The sequence below is a fragment of the Cebus imitator genome, unplaced genomic scaffold, assembly GCF_001604975.1.
Source record: "Cebus imitator isolate Cc_AM_T3 unplaced genomic scaffold, Cebus_imitator-1.0 Scaffold120, whole genome shotgun sequence".
Lineage (NCBI taxonomy): Eukaryota > Metazoa > Chordata > Mammalia > Primates > Cebidae > Cebus > Cebus imitator.
This window is the reverse complement of record NW_016107435.1, coordinates 3,090,292-3,112,796: the sequence shown is the minus strand read 5'-3', so window position 1 is coordinate 3,112,796 and position 22,505 is coordinate 3,090,292. Positions and strand designations below refer to the sequence as shown.

The 22,505-nt window shown below is 39.3% G+C and overlaps 1 protein-coding gene across 2 annotated transcripts in view; it reads right to left on the bottom strand.

Annotated features, from left to right (window-relative positions):
- SH2D4A (SH2 domain containing 4A) overlaps window positions 1-22,505 on the bottom strand; it is an 86,493-nt gene that overhangs the window by 10,003 nt on the left and 53,985 nt on the right. For both annotated transcript variants that reach the window (XM_017539689.2, XM_017539690.2), the window contains exons 6-8: window positions 18,863-18,974; window positions 15,908-16,118; window positions 5,741-5,871 (exon numbers count right to left, since the gene is read on the bottom strand). In XM_017539689.2, the coding sequence (XP_017395178.1) occupies window positions 5,741-5,871; window positions 15,908-16,118; window positions 18,863-18,974 (454 nt within the window). The remainder of the gene's footprint in view (window positions 1-5,740; window positions 5,872-15,907; window positions 16,119-18,862; window positions 18,975-22,505) is intronic.

Genomic DNA, 22,505 nt, shown 5'->3' with positions numbered 1-22,505 from the left:
TTTTTTTTTCTTTCTTTTTTTTTGTAGAGATGGTGTGTTGCCATGTTTTTTGTAGAGATGGGGTTCGCCATGTTTGAGCTGCTGGTCTCTAACTCCTAGGCTCAAGGAATCCACCTGCTTTGACCTCCCAAGTACTGGGATTATAGGAGGGAGCCACCACATGTGGCCAGTTGTACAATATTATGGTTGTATTTAACACTTAAAAACGGTTATCCCAGCACTTTGGGAAGCCGAGGCAGGTGGATCACCTGAGGTCAGGAGTTCGAGACCAGTCTGGCCAACAGGGTGAAACCTCCATCGCTACTAAAAACAGAAAAATTAGCCAGGCGTGGTACCAAGCACCTATAATCCCAAGCTACTCAGGAAGGCTGAGGCACAAGAATCACTTGAACCTGGGAGTCGGAGGTTGCAGTGAGCCAAGATTGTGCCACTGCACTCTGGCCTAGGCGACAAGAGCAAGACTCTATTTCAGAAAAGAAAAATGTTACGATGGTAAATTTTATATAGTGCGCACTGTTATTCAATAAAGTCTCCATGCCTCATGTTATATGCAAAAATAAATTATGGGTGGATTGTGTATGATACAACAAGCAAAAACTAAAGGAAAAATAGCTAAATTTGACCTCATTGAAATGAAAAACTTCTCTCCCTAAAATGTGTCAAAAGACTTAAAACACAAGTCACAGACCAGGAGAAGATATATGTAACCCCTATAATTGATGAAGGATCATTATCCAGAATATATAAAATCCTATAGGTCAATATAAAAAATCAATTCACTAGAAAAATGGTCAGAAGATCTGTACAAGTAATTGCAGAAGACTTACTCATCCAGCCCGTAAAATATGAGGAGCTCAATCTCACTATAAATTAGTACAAATTAAAATAAGAAAAAGAAACATTCCATTGTGCACCCACAGAGTAAGGAAAAATGAAAATCTGGCTATATCAAGAATGGGCAAGTACATAGAGAAACAAAGTCTCAAGTACAGCTGGTAGGAGTATATACTGGTATCAGATTCATGGGCATTTAGCAATATGCAGTATAATTAAAGATGTATATATCCTACCTCCTAGATATATATTCCAAAGAAATGATCATAGATGTTTACACTAAGACATGTTCAAGGGTGCATACCACATCATTTTCTGTAATAGCACAAAAATTATAGCCAATGTAGGAGAAGAGATGAATAATGATACATGTGTGTATTTTATATATGTATAATGAAACACTACATGATAGGTAAAAATTAGTGAGCCTGGTTATATGTATAAACAAGGACAAATCCCAGTAACAATATTGGGAGAATGCATTACATGTAACATGATGCCATTTAAATGTTAAATACAATACTGTATATTTTATTACAATATATATGTTTACAGCATAAAATATGGGTGGAAATCATAGCTTCAGAAGAGCAGTTCACCCTTGGAGAAGAAACCAAGGAAAGGAAATGGGATCAAAAAGAAGAAAGGGGACCTCAATTCTATATGGTAGGTCTCATTTATTTACCTATTTATTTTTGAGATGGAGTCTTAACTCGGCTGCCCAGGCTAGAGTACAGTGGTGCCATCTCGGCTCACTGCCACTCTGCCTCCTGGTTTCACACAATTCTCCTGCCTCAGCTTCCCAAGTAGCTGAATTGCAAGTGCCTGCCACCACACCCAGGTAATTTTTGTATTTTCAGTGGAGACGGGGTTTTGCTATGTTAGCCAGCTGGTCTCGAACCCCTGACTTCAAGCAATCCACCTGCCTCAGCCTCTCAAAAGTACTGAGATTACAGGCGTGAGTCACCATGACCACCTTGGCAGGTTTTATTTCCTTTTTTTTTTTTTTGAGACGGAGTTTCACTCTTGTTACCCAGGCTGGAGTGCAATGGCACGATCTTGGCTCACTGCAACCTCCGCCTCCTGGATTCAGGCAATTCTCCTGCCTCAGCCTCCTGAGTAGCTGGGATTACAGGCATGCGCCACCATGCCCAGCTAATTTTTTGTATTTTTAGTAGAGACGGGGTTTCACCATGCTGACCAGGATGGTCTTGATCTCTTGACCTCGTGATCCACCCGCCTCGGCCTCCCAAAGTGCTGGGATTACAGGCGTGAGCCACCACGCCCGGTGGCAGGTTTTATTTCTTAAGAAAAACAGATATGAAGTAAATTTGGCTGTTGATATTTATTATATCTGGAGACTAGATATAACATTTGTTATATCATTATTGTTAAATTTTTCTTGGTACTTTGTGTTTAAAATATTTCAAAAGAAAAAAATCCTTTTTTATGAAGGAAAGGGGAAAAATTGAAATCTGTATGATCTCTTTCATGCCTGTGGTTTTGAGGATTTCTGAGATGATTTTGTCTGATTTCACTCTGAGAACTTAAATCTAGCTTCATAAAGGAGACAATTAACTGCTCATCTGAATGTTGTGTATTGCAAGCAAACCAGCACAGTCTCACCAAGAAAGTTGCTTCCCTGGTTAATTTTATGGGTCAAATTGACTTGGCCATGATCCCCAAAATTATTCTAGATGGTTCTGGGAAGGTTTTTTCGGATATTTACTTAGAGATGGAATCTCGCTTTATTGCCCAGGCCGAGTGCAATGGCATAATCTTGGCTCACTGTACCCTCTGCCTCAGGCGATTCTCCTGCCTCAGCCTCCACAGTAGCTGGCATTCTAAGTGTACATCACCATACCCAGCTAATTTTTGTATTTTTAGTAGAGATGGGGTTTCACCACATTGGTCAGGCTGACCTCTCCGGCTCCTGACCTCGAGTAATCTGCCCTCCTTGGCCTCCCAAATTGCTGGGATTATAGGCGTGAGCCAACGCAAATGGCCTTGGGTGAGATTTAAATGGGTGGATTTGGAGTAAAGCAGATTACCCTACATAATGTGTGTGGGTTTGGTCCAGTCAGTTGAAGGCCTTACTACAACAAAGGCTGACCTCCCCTAAGCAGGAAGGGATTCTGCCAGCAGGGGACATTTGGATGGGAATGGCCATTCCTCCCTGCACCTCCAGTCTTCCCTGTCAGATTTTGGACTTAACAAGCCTCTATAATCATGTGAGTCAATTCCTTAAGAAGTCAGCCAAAGCAAGGTGTACAGGAAGAGCAAATGCAAGAGCCCTAAGGTAGGGACAAGTGTAGTGTGTCTGAAGGACAGAAAGGAGGCCCGGAGAGGTGACCAAGTCACTGACAGTGGCTTGAGATAGGTCTGAAGCAATAGACTTGTGGAATAATTAAATCAAACTCGTGAACACATCCATCACATAAAATACTTAGCATTTTTTTTCTGGCAACAACATTGGAAATTTATCCTTTTGATAATTGTGAAACATACAATACTCTCTAAACTAATTTAACCATGCTGTGAAATAAAACACTCTGTTCTCCTTTCCACTTCCCTAACCCTCCTCATCCCCTATGTTCTGTCTCTCCAACAGCCCAGCAACCTTCTTCCCAGCCACAAAAGCCAGAAATCCAACAGTCTTCAATTCCTTTGCCTTCTCCTACCTACTGCAATCCTTACTTTAAGCTTAATTGAGAGAAAAAGATGCAAGTATAAAATTTTGTAGGGTGAAAAATTAAGCAACCAAAATAGCATCTTATGAAGGGTAATTCATGGCAGATGTGACAAAGAAAAGAAGATGATAAACTATAAATGGTTACCATCCTATCATTTCAGAACAGGTATCCTGGTGATAAACAATTACATTTCAAAGAGATAAGATGTGATGCTTATTCTCTTTCTCATGAAAATGTGAAACTTTATCTTCACGAAACTGAAAATAAAGATATATACTATGTGACTATGTGTTGCTTATTACATTATAATACAGTGTTTTTATTTTGCTTATGACTCCAAAAAGTATGCGTATAAGTGAAAATAAATCAATAATAATTGCACCTCAATAAGTTATTTGATGTAAAACTCAAGAGTCATATTTTTAACCAAAGTTCCAAATGGATTTTTAGTCTATGTCTTCCTAGCTTTCAGCCTTTTAAACAGAAATTCTTGTTAAAGTAGCAGGGTTTTTAATAACAACCAACATTTTCCATTTCTTACTCCCTGCTGTTAAAAAAACTACCATCCTTATAATGAGAGATGACAGCATCTTTTGTCCAAAGACACAGAAACTACAAAGTGGCGTATTCCCTCAGTGCTTATTCTAAAAAGGAAAGTAAGGCATTATCAGACAGCTGAGACAGCCACAGCTAATGCATAATTGGCCCGTGTTCTTTCTGTTCATCTTTGACACTATCATCTCTCTCCCAGCGTCTTAAAGCAGAAAGGAAAGAGGCTTGCGACCTGGTCCTGCGGAGGAGAGGGGACTCCTCTGGGATGGACACTTAACAAAGTCTGAATCACCAAAGAACACATACTCCAAGAGAAGCCAGACAGTTCTGCTGTAACGTTCTGACCCACAGGCAGCCCTTTAGGAGAAAGCCTATCACAAATAACTATTCATTTTAGAAGAGTTTGCCATGCTATGGGTTTGGGAGTTTACATTTTGTGGTATGTGTGTATCTATATAGGTATGTGTGTGTGCGTGCGTGTGTGTGTGTGCGTGCGTGTATGTATACACAAGCGATTCCCCTGCCTCAATCTCTGAAGTACCTGGAACTACAGGTACATACCACCACGGGTTCAAGCTATTCCCCTGCCTCAGCCTCTGAAGTACCTGAAACTACAGGTGCGTGCCCCCTATGCCAGGCTAATTTCTTGTATTTTAGTAGAGACAGGTTTTCATTATGCTGGTCAGGATGGTCTTGATCTCCTGATGTTGTTATCCGGCCTCCCAAAGTTGCTGAGATTACAGGCATGAGCCACCGTGCCTGGCCCTTTTTGAGGTATATCTATGTGTGAGATGATACTACTTCAAGGAAAAATGCCTTATACATAATTCAAACCAAGACACCCTTAGGACAGACAAACTCTGGGAGGGGGCTGTACTTTTATTTTAAAGTACCTTTTGTTGTCCCTATAAGCCAGTTAATGCAATTCAACCACAGACCTTGTGGAAGTCAACTGAGGCAAGAAGCCACTCACTTTTCTTGAGATCCAAGAAACAGAGGGGTGTGTGAAGTGTCCGCTGGGTGGAAGAGGGGCTTGAATCAAGTTCCTTGGATCAAATACAGAAAATGTGTACTAACTAACACCTGCTCTAGATCCAACCACCTATGTTGCACACTCAATGACATGCTGGAAATGAGGGGTCAAAACCACAGAAGTTTTCACTGACAAGATCACAAAGTTCAACTCCTTCATTTAATAGACAGGGAAAATGAGGCTTAGATAAATTGGGTTGCTACAGAAAAAACAATCATTTGCTCAAGGTTGCTCAGCCAGCATTCTGCCCAGCACATTCCTGCACCCCTAACCGAGTCTCCCTCGGTGGAAGGAGGATGTGGCCATTTGATAGAAGTCACAATCAAGCACCCTAGTGGTAAGTCACCAAGAATACTGCTTTTCCCTCCTGCCTGATGTGTTTTATTTGTGGTGACAAATCTGCCCACAGTGCACACAGCGCCCATGAATGCTGACCGCTTTCTAAACAGTCAGGAGAATGCAGCTTACTGAGGAATCTTTGAAAAACTGCTTTGTGAAAATAACCTAAAAGACTCTTTTTGGGCAGCACCAATAAATGGAAGCTTTTATTCTGTCTCTCTTCCTGGTGGATTAGCACAGCTTCATCCGCCATGAGACGAAGCTCCATTGAGAAAATCTCTGCACTTACCGTGGAACCAGGGGGTTATAGTGTCTGAGGTTTTCTCGTAGCCTGCTCGAAGTGGTAGCTGCTCCTCTTTAAACCACCGGATGATGTCCTCTTGGGCAGAGCTGGATACCGTCCTCGCCACTCCCTGATTTCTGTTATTTATGAAAATCGTTTTTCAAGTTAGACTTATTAATTTGAAAAGAATGCCCTCAAAAATCATGTATATATTTATACACACAAACACACATATACATGCATATATATATATACATACACACACATGAATGTCTATTGACATGACAGGTGCTTTATATATACAAATATATATATACATGTACATATATACATAAATATAAGCATATGTGTGTGCACGTAGAAAAAGAATGGGAGGGACAATACATTTCAAGGTCTAATTAAATGACCTCAGCTAACAGGAGGCTGGACCCCCTACACACTACCCCATTATACAACTCCTCAAGGGCAGAATAAGAAGGAATATAAATCTGTTACTTGTCCTTCCAGTCTTAAAGGGCTAGTTATGGCAATGAGCCCCTGCTGTGTTAACACACAGATTTAAATTCATTTTTATAGGAATTGGAAGGTCCATTAACTCCCAATTAACATCTGAGAAAATAAGCATTAAAAAGCAAGATACACTTTTACCCCAGCACATTTTCCTGGAAAGCATGCACTTGCAAACAAAAGAAATAAAATGCAATAAGATAGATTTCTTTGCTAATGTTTGCATTATTTGGTTTTCTCTTCTGTTTCCACTAACTTCCCTAACTTGCTTTCTCCTCTTCCACACTTTGAGAACATTTAGTTCTGCTAAAAAACATAAAGAAGTATAAAGTAAAAGGAAGAAGAGTATTTGAAGTTTGGTAGGACAACAATATAGGCAGCAGAATCATTTTGAAAGAGTCAGTAGCAGAACTCAAGTTCTTGGATGTAAGTCAATTTCTACTACAAAGAGTAACCTTGCAATGTAATAAACAGATCTCCAAGCCCTATTCAACAGCCTACTAATTTGGAGCAGAATTCAATTTAAACAAAACACCACAACCATTGCAGTCAGGGAACTATCCTGTCTCTACAGGTATCTGCTGAGAGGCAAGCATCTATCTGAGCCAATGAGATGGGCTCTCCAGCCACCCTCCCAAAGCAGATACTGAGCAGGTCCAATATCAGCTCCATCCCCTGCCACTGAAGTCAAGGAATTATCCACTCCATGCAGGGATCCACTAGGAGACACACTTATCTGGGCCATTAAAACAGTCTTCTGTACTGGAGTCCCTAACCGGCTTTCCCACATAACCCCTGTACCCTCCTTGAGTTCTTCCTCGGGTCCATCAAGAAGGGAGAACTGTGTAAATCACAGAGCCCTTGGGAGACTTGCAGCAAGCCTGGGCTTCGAGCGCCCTCTAGTGCTGAGATGACTGCTGTGTTCACAGGCCCAGGAAACAACAGTCAGTTGGCTTAGAATTTATGGAAGGCACTTTGAAAGACAGGCAGATGCTGGAGAGGATGTGGAGAAATAGAAACACTTTTACACCGTTGATGGGAGCGTAAATTAGTTCAACCGTTGTGGAAGACAGTGTGGCGATTCCTCAAGGACCAAGAAATAGAAATTCCATTTGACCCAGCAATCCCATTACTGGGTATATATCCAAAGGATTACAAATCGTTCTACTATAAGGACACGTGCACACGAATGTTCATTGCAGCACTGTTTACAATAGCAAAGACCTGGAACCAACCCAAATGCCCATCGACGATAGACTGGACAGGGAAAATGTGGCACATATACACCATGGAATATTATGCAGCCATCAAAAACGATGAGTTTGGGTCCTTTGTAGGGACATGGATGAACCTGGAAACCATCATTCTCAGCAAACTGACAGAAGAGCAGAAGATCAAACACCGCATGTTCTCACTCATAGGCGGGTGTTGAACAATGAGAACACATGGACACAGGGAGGGGAGTACTACACACTGGGGTCAGTTGGGGGGAAATAGGGGAGGGACGGTGGGGGGTGGGGAGCTGGGGAGAGATAGCAAGGGGAGAGATGCCAGATGTAGGTGATGGGGAGGAAGGCAGCAAATCACACTGCCACGTGTGTACCTATGCAACAATTTTGCATGTTCTTCACATGTACCCCAAAACCTAAAATGCAATAAAATAAATAAATGGGGAAAAAGAAAGACAGGCACAAATAAAGCCAGGCTGTGGAAAGTGGAATAAAAGCTTAATCTTTTAATGTGCAGATACTGTCACACATCCACAAGCATCAAGACTATTCAGGGAAATATGATCTCACCAAATGTACAAAATAAGATACCAGAGGTCGAGCCTAAAATGATGTGTGATCTCTGAATCAATTCAAAAGAGCTGTTTTAAGGAAGCTCACTACACTTTGAGAAAGAGCAGAGAATCAATTCAAAAATTTATCAGGGAAATTTAACAAAAAGACTGAAGTAATTTAAAAAATCAAATCCTGGAACTGAAAAATGCAATGAATAAAATGAAAAATGCAACTGAGGGTTTCAACAGCACAGTTGATCAAATGGGGAAAGAATTAGTGAGCCAGAAGACGCACTATTTGAAAACACACAGAGAATAAAAAAGAAAAGAATGACATGAAGAAAGCTTATGGGGTCTGTGGGACAGTATCAAAAGAGCAAATACTGGAGTTATTAGAGTTAAAGAGGGAATTCAAGAAGACAGAGTGGTTAAAAGCTTATGCAAATTAATAACAGAAAACATTCCAAACCTGGAAAAAAAAAATTAATACCCAAGCATAGGAAGGTCAAAGGTCACCAATCAGATTCAACCTACATAAGAGTACCCCAAGACATATTATAATCAAACCCTCAGAGTTCAAAGATTAAAAAAAGATCCTAAAAGCAGCTAAGGAAGCAAATAACATATAAGACAGATTTAGTACACCTGGCAGCAGACTTCTCAGCAGAAACCTTGCTGCCAGAAGGAAGTGAGATGATACATGCTGAGTACTGAAGGAAAAAAAAAACCCTGCAACCAAGAAAGTATTCCTTCAGAAAAAGAGAAGACTGTCACCAACAAAAGCTGAGGGAATTTACCACTACTAGAGTTGTCCTGTAAGAAATGCTAAAAAAAAGTTCTTCAAACATAAAAAGGATGCTAACGTGATTGTCATTCTAATACTATCATCATGATATGTAAACCACTTATATCTTTAGTATTAGGATTAAAAAATGAACTATCAAAAATAGCTGCAATACTTTGTTACGATAGGTAATATAAAAATGTAGATCATATCAAAAATACAAAATGTGAGGAGAGAATGGAGTTAAAGTGTACACTTTTTTGTTTCTTCACAAAGTTAAATTTGGAAGTCTCTGAAATAAGTTGTTATAACTATAGAATGTTTTTTGTAAGTCTCATGGTAACCACAAAGCAAAAACCTGTAACAGATACACCAAAAATAAAAAGCAAGGAACTAAAACATACTACTAGAGAAAAGTGCCTAACCACAAATAAGACTATAAGGGAAGAAAGGATCTATAGGATAACTAGAAAAGAAAATAGTAACACTAAGCCCTTACATATCAACAACTACCTTGAATGTAAATGGATAAATTACCCAATTAAAAGACACAGAGTGGCTAAATAGATAAAAATAAAACAAGACCAAATTATATGTTGCCTACAAGGGACTAATTTCACCTGTAAGGACATGTATAGACTGAAAGTCAAAAGATGGGAAAAAAATGTTCTCTGCAAATGAAAACAAAAAGACAACAGGAGTGGCTATATTTATATCATATAAAATAGACCTGAAGCTGAAAACTGTAAAAAGAGACAAAGTAGGCCAATATACAATTATAAAGAGTTCAATACAGCAAGAGAAGTTATATATATAAACTCAATTTTAGAAAGCAAATATTAATAGACCTCAATTGAGAGAAAGACTGCAATGCAACAATAGTAGAGGACTTCAACACCCCACTTTCAACAATGAACAGATCATACTGACAAAAAATCAACAATCAGACCACACTCTAGAATGAACCTAATAGACAATTAAAGACTATTCTACCAACTAGATGCAGAATACACAGTATGTTAACAGCAAATAAAATACTCTCCAGTAATATGTTAGGCCACAAAACAATTCTTAAATTGTTTTAAGTTAAAACATATCAAGAAATCAATAATAGGAGGAAAACTAGAAACTGTACAAATATGTGGAAGTTAAACAACATGCTCCTGAACAACCAATGGGTCAATATATTTCAAAAACTAAAAATTTTCTTGAGACAAACAAAAATGAAAACAACATACCAAATCCTATGGGATACAGCAAAAGCAGTTCTAAGAGTGACATTTTTTCCAACATACATATAAAAAAAAATAGAAAGATCTCAAATAAGTAATTTTATTGTTGTACCACAAGAAATAGAAAAACAAGAACAAACTTGACCCGAGATTAGTTGAAGGAAATACAATAAAGATCAGAGCATAAACAGATAAAATAGAGACTAAAGAACCATATAAAATGTGAATAAAATTAAGTTTGTTTTTTAATAAACAAAATTGAACATTAAGCTACACAAAGAAAAAAAGATGATTTATTTCATCTCAAATAAATCAGAGATGAAAAAGGACATATCACAACTAATAGCACAGAAATAAAAAGATCATTAGAGATTATTATGAACAACTATATGCCAACAAAATAGCAAACTTGGAAGTAGATCAATAAATTCCTAGAGACATACAACCTACCAAAATTCTATCATGAAGAAACAGAAAACTTAACAGACCGATCATGACTAAGGAAATGGAATCATTAATAAAGTGTTCTATTAAGAAAAGCACAGGACCTGATGGATTGACTAAAAAATCCTATAAATCATTTGAAGAAATACTAATACCAGTTCTTCTCAAACTATTCCAAAAAACTGAAGTTGGAGGAATTTCTCCAAACTCATTCCATGAGGTCAGCATTACCTTGATATCAAAACCAAAGACACAACAACAAATCATACATACATGTCAATATCCATAATAAATATAAATGCAAAATCCTCAACAAAATACTAGCAAACCAAATCCAACAACACATCAAAAACATCATTGGCCATGACCAAGGGAAATTCATCTCAGGGATGCAAAGATGGTTCAACATATACACATCAATATGCATGACACATTACATTAACAGAATGGAAGACAGACCACAGGATCATCTCAACAGACAAAGGTAAAGGGAAAGCATTAGATAAAATGCAATATCCCTTCATGATAATACTTTAAATACATTAGATATAGAAGGAATGTACCTCAATCTAATAAAGGTCATATATGACAAAATGACAGCTAACATGCTGAAAGAGGAAAAAATGGAAAGTTTTTCCCTTAAAACTTGGAACAAAACAAGAATGTCCACTTTCATCACTTTTATTCAACATAGTACTGAAAGTCTGAGCCAGAGAAATGAGTCAAGAGAAAGCAATGAAGAGGATCCAAATTGGAAAAGTGGAACTCAAATTGTCTCTGTTTGTAGATGACTTGTTCCTACATACAGAAAACCCTGAACACTCCACCGAAAAGCTCTTAGTCCTGATAAAACATTCAGGAAAGTTGTAGGATATAAAATAAACTTACAAAAATCAGTAGCATTTCTATACATCAACAATGGACAAGCCAAAANAAAAAAAAAAAAAAAAAAAGAAGAAAGCAATTTTATTTACAGTCCCAAAATAAAATAAAAACTAGGAATAAATTTATCCAAGGACGTGAAATGTCTTTACAAGAAAAACTATAAAACACTAATGAAAGGAAAAAGAGAAATTGACATCCCATGTCCATGGATTAGAAAAATTAATATTGTCAAAATGGCTGTACTACCCAAAGAGATCTATAGATTCAAACCAATCCCTATCCAAATACCAATGATATTTTTCACGAAAATAGAAAAAAAACTAAAAAATTTGTATACAACCACAAAAGACTACTACAAATTGCCAGAGCAATTTGTAGCATAAGGAACAAAGCTGGGAGGCATCACACTAAATGACTTTAAAATATACTCCAAGTCTAGTCATCCAAACAGCATGGTACTTGCATAAAAATACACACATAAACAAAGAAACAAAGTAGAGAACCCAGAAATAAATCCACACATTTACAGTCAACCGATTTTCAACAAAAGCTCCAAGAACACATACTGGAGAAGTCTCTTCAATAAATGGCACTGAGAAAACTAGATAGTGAAATGTAGAAGAATGAAACTACCTACTCCTGCTATGTGGAAAAATCAGCTCAAAATGGATTAAAGACTTGAATGTACAAGACCATGAAGCTATTAGAAGAAGATATTGGGGAAACACTTCAGGACATCAATCTAATTTGTTTGTAGAGATGAGAGTCTCTCTGTGTTGTCCAGGCTTGTCTGGAACTCCTGGTCTCAAGCAATCCTCCCACCCCGGCCTCCCAAAGTGCTGGGATTACAGGTGTGAGCCACCATGCGTAGCCTCAGACTTTTAAAAAAACAGCACGTCAAAAGCACAGGCAACCAAAGAAAAATAGACAAATGGGATTATATCAAGCTAAAAAGATTCTGCCACAGCAAAGGAAACAATCAAGAGTAAAGAGACAAGTTACAGAGTGGGAGAAAATATTCATAAATGTATCTGACAAAGCATTGATATTGGAATTCAAACGCAATAGCAAAACAAACCACAAATAATCCAAATAAGAAAAACTTCAATAGGCATTTCTCAAAAGAAGACATACAAATGACCAACAGGTATATGAAAAAAATGCTCAATACCACTAATCAGGGAAATGCACATCAAAACCACAGTATCGCCTCACCCAGTTTTGTGTTTTTGGTCATTATCTAAAAGGCAAAAACAAAAACAAATGCTGGTGAGGATCCAGAGAAAGGAGAACTCTTATAACCTGTTGGTAGTAATATAAATTACTATACCATTATAGACAATGGTATGAAGTTTCTCAAAAACTTAAAAATAGAATGAAAGCTCCAACAATCCCATTACTGGGCATATGTTGAAAGGAAACAAAATCAGTATACCAAAGAGACATTTGCACTCCCACGTTTACTGCAGCACTATGCACAATAGCCAAGCTATGGAATCAACCTAAGTGTCCAACAATTAATGAATCAAGAAAATGTGGTATATATATACAATGGACTATTATTCAGACATAAAAACAATAATAGCCTGACATTCGCAATAAAAAAAAAAATTGTTGGTGAGAATCTGGAAAAAGGACAACTCTCCTAGCCTGTTGAGAGGAATATAAATTTGTATACCATTATAGGCAAGGGTATGAAGTTTCTCAAAACAATTGAAAAGAGAGCAGAAGATCCATAAAAAGAACAATATCCTGTCATTTGCAACAAAATGGATGAACCTAGAAGACCTTATGTTAAGTGAAATAAGCCCAACACAGAACGACAAATACTGCATGACCTCACTCATACGTGGAATCAAAGTTGATCTTACACAAGAGTAGAACAGTGGTTAGCAGGGGCTACAGAGAGCAGTGGGGATGGTAAATGGGGAGAGGTTGGTCAACTGGCACAAAGTTACAGTGAGACAGGAGAAATAAGTTCTGCTGCTCTACCGCACAGCAGGATGACCACAGTCAACAGTAATGTACTGCATAGGTCAAAACAGCCAAAAGATAGGATTTTGAATGTTCTCACCACAAATAAATTACAGTGTTTGCGTTGATGGATATGGGAAGCATCCTGACTTGATCATGACACAATGTATTTATGTATCAAAACATCACACTGCATCCCATAAATATATACAATTATTGTGTGTCAATTAAAAACAAAATACAATTTGTGAAAAACCACCACCACAATAAAGTTTGGGTGAACTACTAGAATTTCTTGTAATGAATAAACGTATGGTTCTTTATGCTTTTTATAACATGTGCTTATGAATTACATGTAACATGTTAGTTATACATATATAGATGTACATATGCATATATGTGTACTTATCTTCAGAGCCTTTTGGAGAAAATATCCTATGATATTTGACTTCCCTGGGAGGCAGACACTGCACACACCAAGTTATTATAAATTCTCTTACTAGCTTCCTAATTAGGCTCTTTTTTGCAAAGTCCTTGGAGATTGAGCAAAACTCCTCAAACACTGGAGGAACCGGTCTCTTTTCCTGGGGTGGCTTCGAGGTGACCTCTACCATCCCTGTGTCAAGTCCCAGCCCTAAAACCACCCAGTCTGACTCACAAGAAGCGCTTTATGTGGCATCTTAAGTTGGAAAAGATGAGCTGAGTACAGCTGAAAACAAGAATTGCCTTTCATTATAGAGCACATTCATTGCTGTCTATCAAATACATTGTGCTTTAAGAATGCTGTGGGAAAGGGACATCTACAAGTCATGTTTCCATGCTACTCTTGGAAGAGACGGAGCACAGGAGTTAGCTGCAAAAACATCCCTGCTGAGACTCTGTTGCCACCGTGCACACAAACGAGCTCCAGCACTGAGAGGGCCACGTGCACCTTTGTCACTTATTCATACAATTACAGGAACTCCTATTTTCTGACTACATTTCTTGCTTTGTTGTCAATAAGAAAAGAATCATTCCCCAAACCATCACTTTGTAGATCATGGTCTTTAATTATTTCTGCTTACTCCACTGAACAGTTTTATATTGGTCCCCACCTCCCAAAATGGAAGCTTTCAGTGGATTAAGTAGAAATAATCATAGCAAAGAAAAAGGGCCGCCTTTGTGTTTCCCCTGAGGTCATCATTCCAGTTTAAAGAAAACCTTGAAGAAACTAATGACTCCAAGCAGAGGGAGATGTTTTTTTTATTTCTCCATAATCTTAGCAGAGAAATACTTCTAGTTTTTTCAGTTTTCATTTCAGAAGGCAAGGCTTCAGACAGTTCTGTTTCTTTCAATCAATATTTGATTTTAATACTTCTTTCTAAATACTAGGATGTTAAAATAAGATCAATACTCAGGAAAAAAAATTTATAATCAGCAAACATAAGGGATGCGGGTTTCTGTAATAGCATCACTGTACTATTCTGCAGTTTTTCCAGAACAAATGGTTCTTCCTAATTCTTCCACAGCCTAAGCAACAATGGTATCACTACCACCAAATAGAAAATTCATTAAAAAAAAAAAAAAGGAGCCTTTCCAAATTCTCAAAAGATAAACTTGGCTATTGTGGGAAGTGGAAAAGTGCCTCTTTAAAGTTTCCTTTCCTGTTAAAGAATAAATTTGCTAATAACTCTTTGTTAAGCCCTATCCTATGCAGCTGTTAGACATGCTTATAGGCATGTAGTATATTCTGTGTCCTTGTACTTTAAGGTATCTGTGCTGGATGTGCTCACAGGCATGTCTCAGCTGGTAGCCTATGCCCCTTACCTGTTTTAAAAAGTTTTCAGTTATTAGCCAATCCGGTTTTAGTTTAGATTGTGAAGTCTGGCTCCAACCAACAGAGATCACACACAGCAGTAAGGACAACCACAAATGCCTAAGAGATAAACATGTCTGCTTTCTTTTGTTCATTGCAGTCTCGTGGCAAGAAGGCTATTGAGGGTACCCTTTCTATAGCACAGGAAGTAAAAAAGTAAAAATTGCTTTGCTGAGAGATCCACTGTCTCAGTGCTAATTTTTCTTTGCAGCACTGAGCATCTGTTTCCAATAGCTATGTGTCCCAGAATGAGAATTACATCAAACCTTTAATCCTTGGCAGTGAACATGTAGTCTGACTGATGACATGAAAGTCAGCAAGCCTTTGGGTTCCTACTTTGATTGTCATTGACTAAGGGTGACCTTGGGCATCAGTGAAATCCCCCCTTGCTTCCTCTTCTCCCCTCACTGGCTCGACAGCTGCCTCTGGGTGGAAAAGGGGAGAGTGGGGTAGGGACACCGGAAGTTCTCAACTCCATTTACAATTTCACTGGGTATACTAAATATAACACCTATGGTTGTTTGACAGCTAAGAAGGGGAGGAGTGCCGGACCAGATAACCCAGGAAGAAGGCTTAGACGTCAGCCTGAGCTTACACAGGCTGCCAGTTGACCTTCCACACCCCATGGCAGCTTATGCAATTCACCTTTAATTTCAACACTTATTCCAAGCCCTTATACCTAAGGCCATCTATCTGTTTGGCTACTTACCTAAGAGGTTTTGGAGGATACGCTCCTCCGTTTAGGAACTGAGGCTTGGGCGGAAGGGGAGGTCGTCTTGGTTTCTGCAGAGTATGCAGGGGGCTTTGCAGCCTCTCACCGCCTCTTCCTTTCTGGGCCCCGAGGGACAACCTCTTGTAGTCTTCTCGTGCTTGTTTAGCTAAGGAGCGCCTCTTCTCATCAGCTGCTTTGGATTTTCGCACTAGAAAAACAACAGGGTTGGAGAACATCCTCATCAGCCCCCAGAGCAGGTGAGAAGGCTCAGCATTGCACAACAGGCAGCAGCACAGGTTCCCAGCAGTTTGTGATCTGCTTCTAATAAGGAACACTCATTATCAACACCTATGATCCAGGTCATTAGGACTTGCCCAGCGTTCACTGCAGGATTCCTCTCTTCATATGGGAGTTTGGGGATTCTTTGAGAGGGAGAGAAAAGGAAGAGGAGGAAGAAGGAATGAGAGAGAAGTATCAAAAGTGTGCAAGAATTTCCTGCAGTTGATAAGAGCAAGTGAGGAGTCCCTGCCTGAGCAAGGGTTCAAAGTGGCAGGGGTGCTGAGTAATAAGAAGCAATTGTCACATCCTGCATAGACTTATGTTCAGATGCAGTGCGCCTGACTCGCTAGCAAAGATCAAGACTATTCAGTGGCATGGGGCTATGCATACAATGAAGGAGCAGGAAATGGGACAGAATGAGAATGAGCCCAACAGACAAAAAGTTAAAGAGATGCTTAACCACAGATCATCGTAGAACACATCAGAACATGAAGAAGTACCCCAAGCCTGCCTTTTAATATTACAGTCACTCATCACTTAATGACAGGAACATGTTCTGAGAAATGCATCATGAGGCGAATGTAACCCAATAGTATTTGTGTATCTAAACACCCCCAACATAAGGCTGGGCACGGTGGCTCATGCCTGTAATCCCAGCACTTTGGGAAGTCAAGGCACATGGATCACCTGAGGTCAGGAGTTTGAGACCAGCCTGGCCAACATGGCAAAACCCTGATGCTACTAAAAATACAAAAAGTTAGCTGGGCATGGTAGCGGTGGTCTCTAATTCCAGCTACTCGGGAGGCTGAGCAGGAGAATCTCTTGAGACCAGGAGGCAGATGTTGCAGTGAGCCGAGATTATGCCATTACACTCCAGGCCTGAGCAACAAGAGTGGAAACTCCATTTCAAAAAATAAAAAAATAAAATAAAAAAAAACTACCCCCAACATAGCAAAGGTATAGTAAAAATATAGTAAAGAGGACAAAAAAATGGTGCATCTATATAGGGTACTTACCAGGACTGGAAGGTGCTCTGGGTTGAGTCAGTTGAGTGCTCAATGAATGCTAAGGCCTAGGACATTACTACACACTAATGTAGACTTTATAAACACTTTATACTTAGGCTATACTACATTTATAAAATGTATTAAAAATGTCTTCATTTAAAAAAATATATACAACCTATTATTTTGTGTCTTTTTTTTTTTTTTTTTTTTTTTTTTTTTTTTTTTTTTTTTTTTTTTTTTTTTTTTTTTTTGAGATTGAATCTCGATCTGTTGCCCAGGCTGAAGCACAGTAGTATGATCTCAGCTCACTGCAACCTCTGCCTCCCAGGTTCAAGTGATTTTCCTGCCTCAGACTCCTGAGTAGCTGGGACTACAGGTGTGCCCTACCACACCCAGCTAATTTTTTTATTTTTAGTAGAGATGGGGCTTCACCATGTTGGCTAGGCTGGAACTTGCGACCTCAAGTGATCCACCCAGTTTGGCCTCCCAAAAGGCTGAGATTACAGGAGTAAGCCACAGCGCCTGGCCCAAAAAATATATACAACCCATTGTTAGCCAAAACATCATTACACAGCACATGACTACTTTGTAAAACAGTTTTTTGTTGTAGCAATGAGGCTCTAATGCAGAATGAAAAAGTAATTTTTATTGAGTATATTTACACTTCAGGCATTATTGGTCAAATCCTGTTATGTTTGACTTCAAAGAGATTCCCAAAATATTCCCTTATACTAGGATTTCACTGCATAGTACAAAGAGGCCACCGGATCTTGCAAATATTTTTTACTTCATAGAAGTTGTCATTTAAATGGCATTGGCTGTAAGGGGATTGCAGATCAATTTAGGATCGCAACATCCTGCAAATACAGCCACACCTGCACTCTTCCTCAAGCTGCCTCAGGATGATCTAGCAGTTTAGACTTCTCTGAGTCAGACTGAAACACTACTTCTTTCTCTAACCTAATTCTTCTAGCATTCTGGAGCATCCTGTACTCTGCCATGGGCTGCTGCTTCTCCTATAAGTTTTCTCACTGGCTCTGCTAACTCAAAAGGAGTCAGGGCTGGATCACAGGCAGGAGCAGGATGCTAACACATCCAGCCTGGTGTTCCTGTGTACTTATTACAAAGTTAAAATGTATTCTGTATCAAAAATTTAGGGGAAAAAATCCAAACACAATATTAAATTACAAGAAAAACTTTCAAATAAATAATCTTGAATCTCACCTCTCCAAGAAAACTACTGTTTACATGTTATTATAATAACCTTCCAATTCTTTTCCTTCAGATACTTAGACATTTCTAAATAGTGGAGATTTTCATCCTATTTCATGGTGTTTTTTTCTTCTCCAAGCGAAAGAAATGTAAACAAACACAGTCTAAATTCATTAAATGCCCTTCCAAAACATATTTTCCATAGCTATACATCATGCTATTTGAAAAATTACATCACACTTTTGATGATACAGAAATGAATGGAGAACCAGTCTGCTGTTCAAAAGTAGCTTGTAAGCATATGAGTAATAAGTTAGTAATAACATTTCAGTGGTAACTCACTGTGGGTATCTCTCAACAACCCACATTAAGTGCTTTCTAGATTGATTACATTGTTAAATGAGAGAATCAGCTGAGAGCCTGGAAGTTGCTACAGAGACCTCTGGGTACTCACGAGATGCCTGCCATTCGGAGTCTTCTTTCCAGCCCTTACAAATCTGCTTCGTTCTCTCTTCGTCTATTTCATTTATTTCTTCATCTTGTTTTTCCTTCATGGATTCTTTCTTCTGTTTAAAACAAACAAACAAAAACAGAAACAAACCTTGGTGACGAAATCCAGCAGTTTCATGAAGGACGGGGTGCCCAGCACACCTGATTTCTATTTAACTCTCTGGCCCACTAGGGAGGATTAAGTGTGGACTTCAGAGTCCGTAAGACCTGAAGTTGGCGTGAACGTTGCTAGCTAGCTGTGTAACTCGAGGGCTGACAACTGAACCTCTCTCAGGCTGTTTCCCCATAAGTCAGATGAGAAAAAACATTCATAGGGCTATACTGAGGATTACATAACTTGAGACGTGCCTGGCACAGCATGTAACATACAGAAGAAAAAATATTATTTTTCCTCAGACACAGTACTTAGCTGCTTCAAATTGACTCCCTGAAGAAGGATGTAAGTACACTATTTCACAGAACCAGCATCAAACTACCTTATAGCAGCTGACAGGCTCCACAGAAGAAATGCACATTCCCAGATCTCTCCCTGCCCTTGAATCATGTGTCCGAAAATGTGGTACATACTACATGATTTGAGGTGGTTCAAAAGAAATACGGTTTTGTTTTTGTTTTTAAAGATGGAATCTCACTCTGTTGCCCAGGCTGGAGTGCAGTGGCACATTCTCGGCTCACTGCAACCTCCACCTCCCAGGTTCAAGCAATTTTCCTGCCTCAGCCTCCCGAGTAGCTGGGATTACAAGCACACACCACCACACTTGGCTAATTTTTGTATTTTTTTTCACCATGTTGGCCAGGCTAGTCTGGAACTCCTGACTTCAAGTGATCTACCGCCTCAGACTCCCAAAGTGCTGGGATTACAGGTGTGAGCCACCACACCTGGCCAGAATATGTATTTTTTTGTTTAATAAAAAGTTTTTTAAGCCTCTTTTGAGAAGGGAAAGTATAAAAAAAGAAATGTGAATATTCCTTTAGAAGGAGAATTCGGTTTTTTGAAAAATTGTGGTAAAATTCCACATAACAAAATTTTCCACTTTAACCATTTTTAAGTATACTATTTTCTGGCATGGGAAATCATTGTAAACTAAAGAGAAATGAACAAACCAAATCACTTAGACCTGAAAGGCACTTTATTTGGACATAACCTTCTGAGTGCTCACAAGAAGACTGAATTTACAATGCGGTGAACTAGTAAGAAGCCTTGGTTAGCTAAGTAATAAAACAAACTGAAAGGGCCGGGAAGCGCTGCTGGGTTGCCCCTCTCTGTTACAAATGACAGGTTTTTTTCTTTTGTGCTTTCCTATAGAAAAGGAAAGACTTCCTTGCTGTTAAGTTACATAACCACAACTTAAAAATATAAACCTTAATATTATGGAACTTGTGGGCAGTCGTAATTCACAGTCCATGTAATGATCATTCATAAATTGTGCTTCACTGTAGATGTAACTAAATTTTTGTGCATTTACTGTTTTCATTTTTTTCCTTACGTTGTTTTCCTGCCTGCAGCTAAGCTCCTTTTGTTTGCCAACATTTTCAAATCCAAAGGACAGCTTTGATGTTTGAAGACTGTTAAAATTTGCCATCCTTTGACTGAAGCTGTTTGCAAACCCAAAATACATAAAAGTGCTGCTAGCAATTTCTAAGCTTAGCAGAAAAAACTTAAAAGTGGAGCTTTGTTCATCCTTCCACAAGCATACGTGTTTATTTTTAAATGATTAGGAAACATAGGAAAACATCAAACTATGATCATCACGGATATTGTTGCTGGGGATAAGCAAGAAGTTTAGAACATGAGTCTACTTAAGAAAAAATAACAACAGATGTAGTATTTGGTTGATGTTACTCAAATATCTAAGAGTGCTATATTTGATGAATCTACTCCTTTAATCTACATGTAATTAGGTACAGGCACAGTGAAAAAGAAGAAAAATTAATGAGTTTCACAGAGTAATAGCAGATGAGATCTGGCCCTGACCACCATATTTATTCAAGAAAGCTAGAAAACTTAAGGAACTTGTCCTGAGTCTCTCAAAGAATTTTACGTTTAGCAAAATCTGTAATGGTTTACTTTCTCTATTCAGAAGACCATCATTTTCCTCTTCAGCAGTGTTTTGCTAGAAGCATGTTGGTCCAGGACTCAGGACTGTGAGCCAGGCATGGGGAAACCCAGCTGAAGGCTTGGAGTGGAGGGGCAGAGGGGCCGAGGCTGGACACTAGTGCAGATGCCCAGGGTGAAAGGTATGGAAACCTAGATGTGTGATGCGAGCTGTGAAAATGTGCCCAGCTAACGGGACCAGAAAACAAGGCCATGCTGGGCCCACACAGAAAGCTGCTAGATCCGTACAGAAAGCTGCCAGACTCATACAGAAAGCCTCTTTTCCAGCCTGTTGATGGAAGCCCTTAGAGTGCCCCTAAACAAATTCCTTCATTGGAGCCTCACAACCTCCCCCAAAGCAGAATGCCTCTGTTTTATCATCTTTGTCCTACAGAGAAGCTTAGCAAAGTGGCTCATTCATTCTCTTGAAATATCAGCCTTTCCCTGCCCATGCCATGTGAGGTCCTGCCTGTGTCTTTGACTTGCTGTTCCCTCTGCCTGGAACAGACATCCACATGGCTTAGACATCCACATCGCTCCTTCCCTCATTCCTTCAGGTCTCTGCTCCAATACTGCCTTCCCTGAGTGGCCTTCTCTGACCACGTGTCCCATCCCAGTTCCCATCCTCCCAGCATTCCTCAGTTCCCTCATACTGCTTTACTTTCCTCTGCAGAGCTTATGATCACCTGTTCTCATAGATATGTTCATCATCTGCCTCTCCCATGAAGAATATAAGCTCCCTGAGGATGGGAATTTTATCAATTTTTTTCATAAACTGTGTCTCCAACTCCCATAACAGTGCCTAGCATGTAGTAAATGCTCAATAAATGTTGCTGGGATGAATATATGATCCTTTGAATTCCTCAGCTCTCACCATTTAAAATGGCATAGTGAGATCTAAGCAGAATGAAAATGTCCTTTAGATCCCCTATTGCTGCTGTTTTAGAAAGAAACATGTATTATATCAGCAGTATGCATACAGGACTACAGTTCCACAACTTCATCCTGATTTCTTGAAGCCTCAAAAAGGATCTATGTCCCTGCAGAGGAGTCATGGAATCCATGGCATGGTCCCCAGGAACACAGGTCCCCAGGTGAACCTCCACCACAGCCCAATCTCAGGAACTATCTCTTCACCGGCTCACATCTTATGCTGCTTTTTCAGACTCTCTGTAGGTCAAATGCTACTACACCTTCCAAGTGCCAGTCTATATGCCTCATTGATTTTGAGCAATTTATGACATGATAGCAAGCTTGCACGATGGAGGAAGCAGGGCTTGGCCTGGAGAAAGAATGTCACATCTGGACAGACGTGAGAGAGGCCTGACTGCCAGAAGGGGTTCCAGGCATGGTGGATGTGGGGAACACAGCAGCTGCTCACCCTCAAGGGACAGGTTCAAAAACAATGAGCACAGAAGTAATTCGATCTGAATTCACTCTTTCTGCCAAGTTTAATGCTCCATTTATCACTGTCTGAAATCAGTCTTTCCTC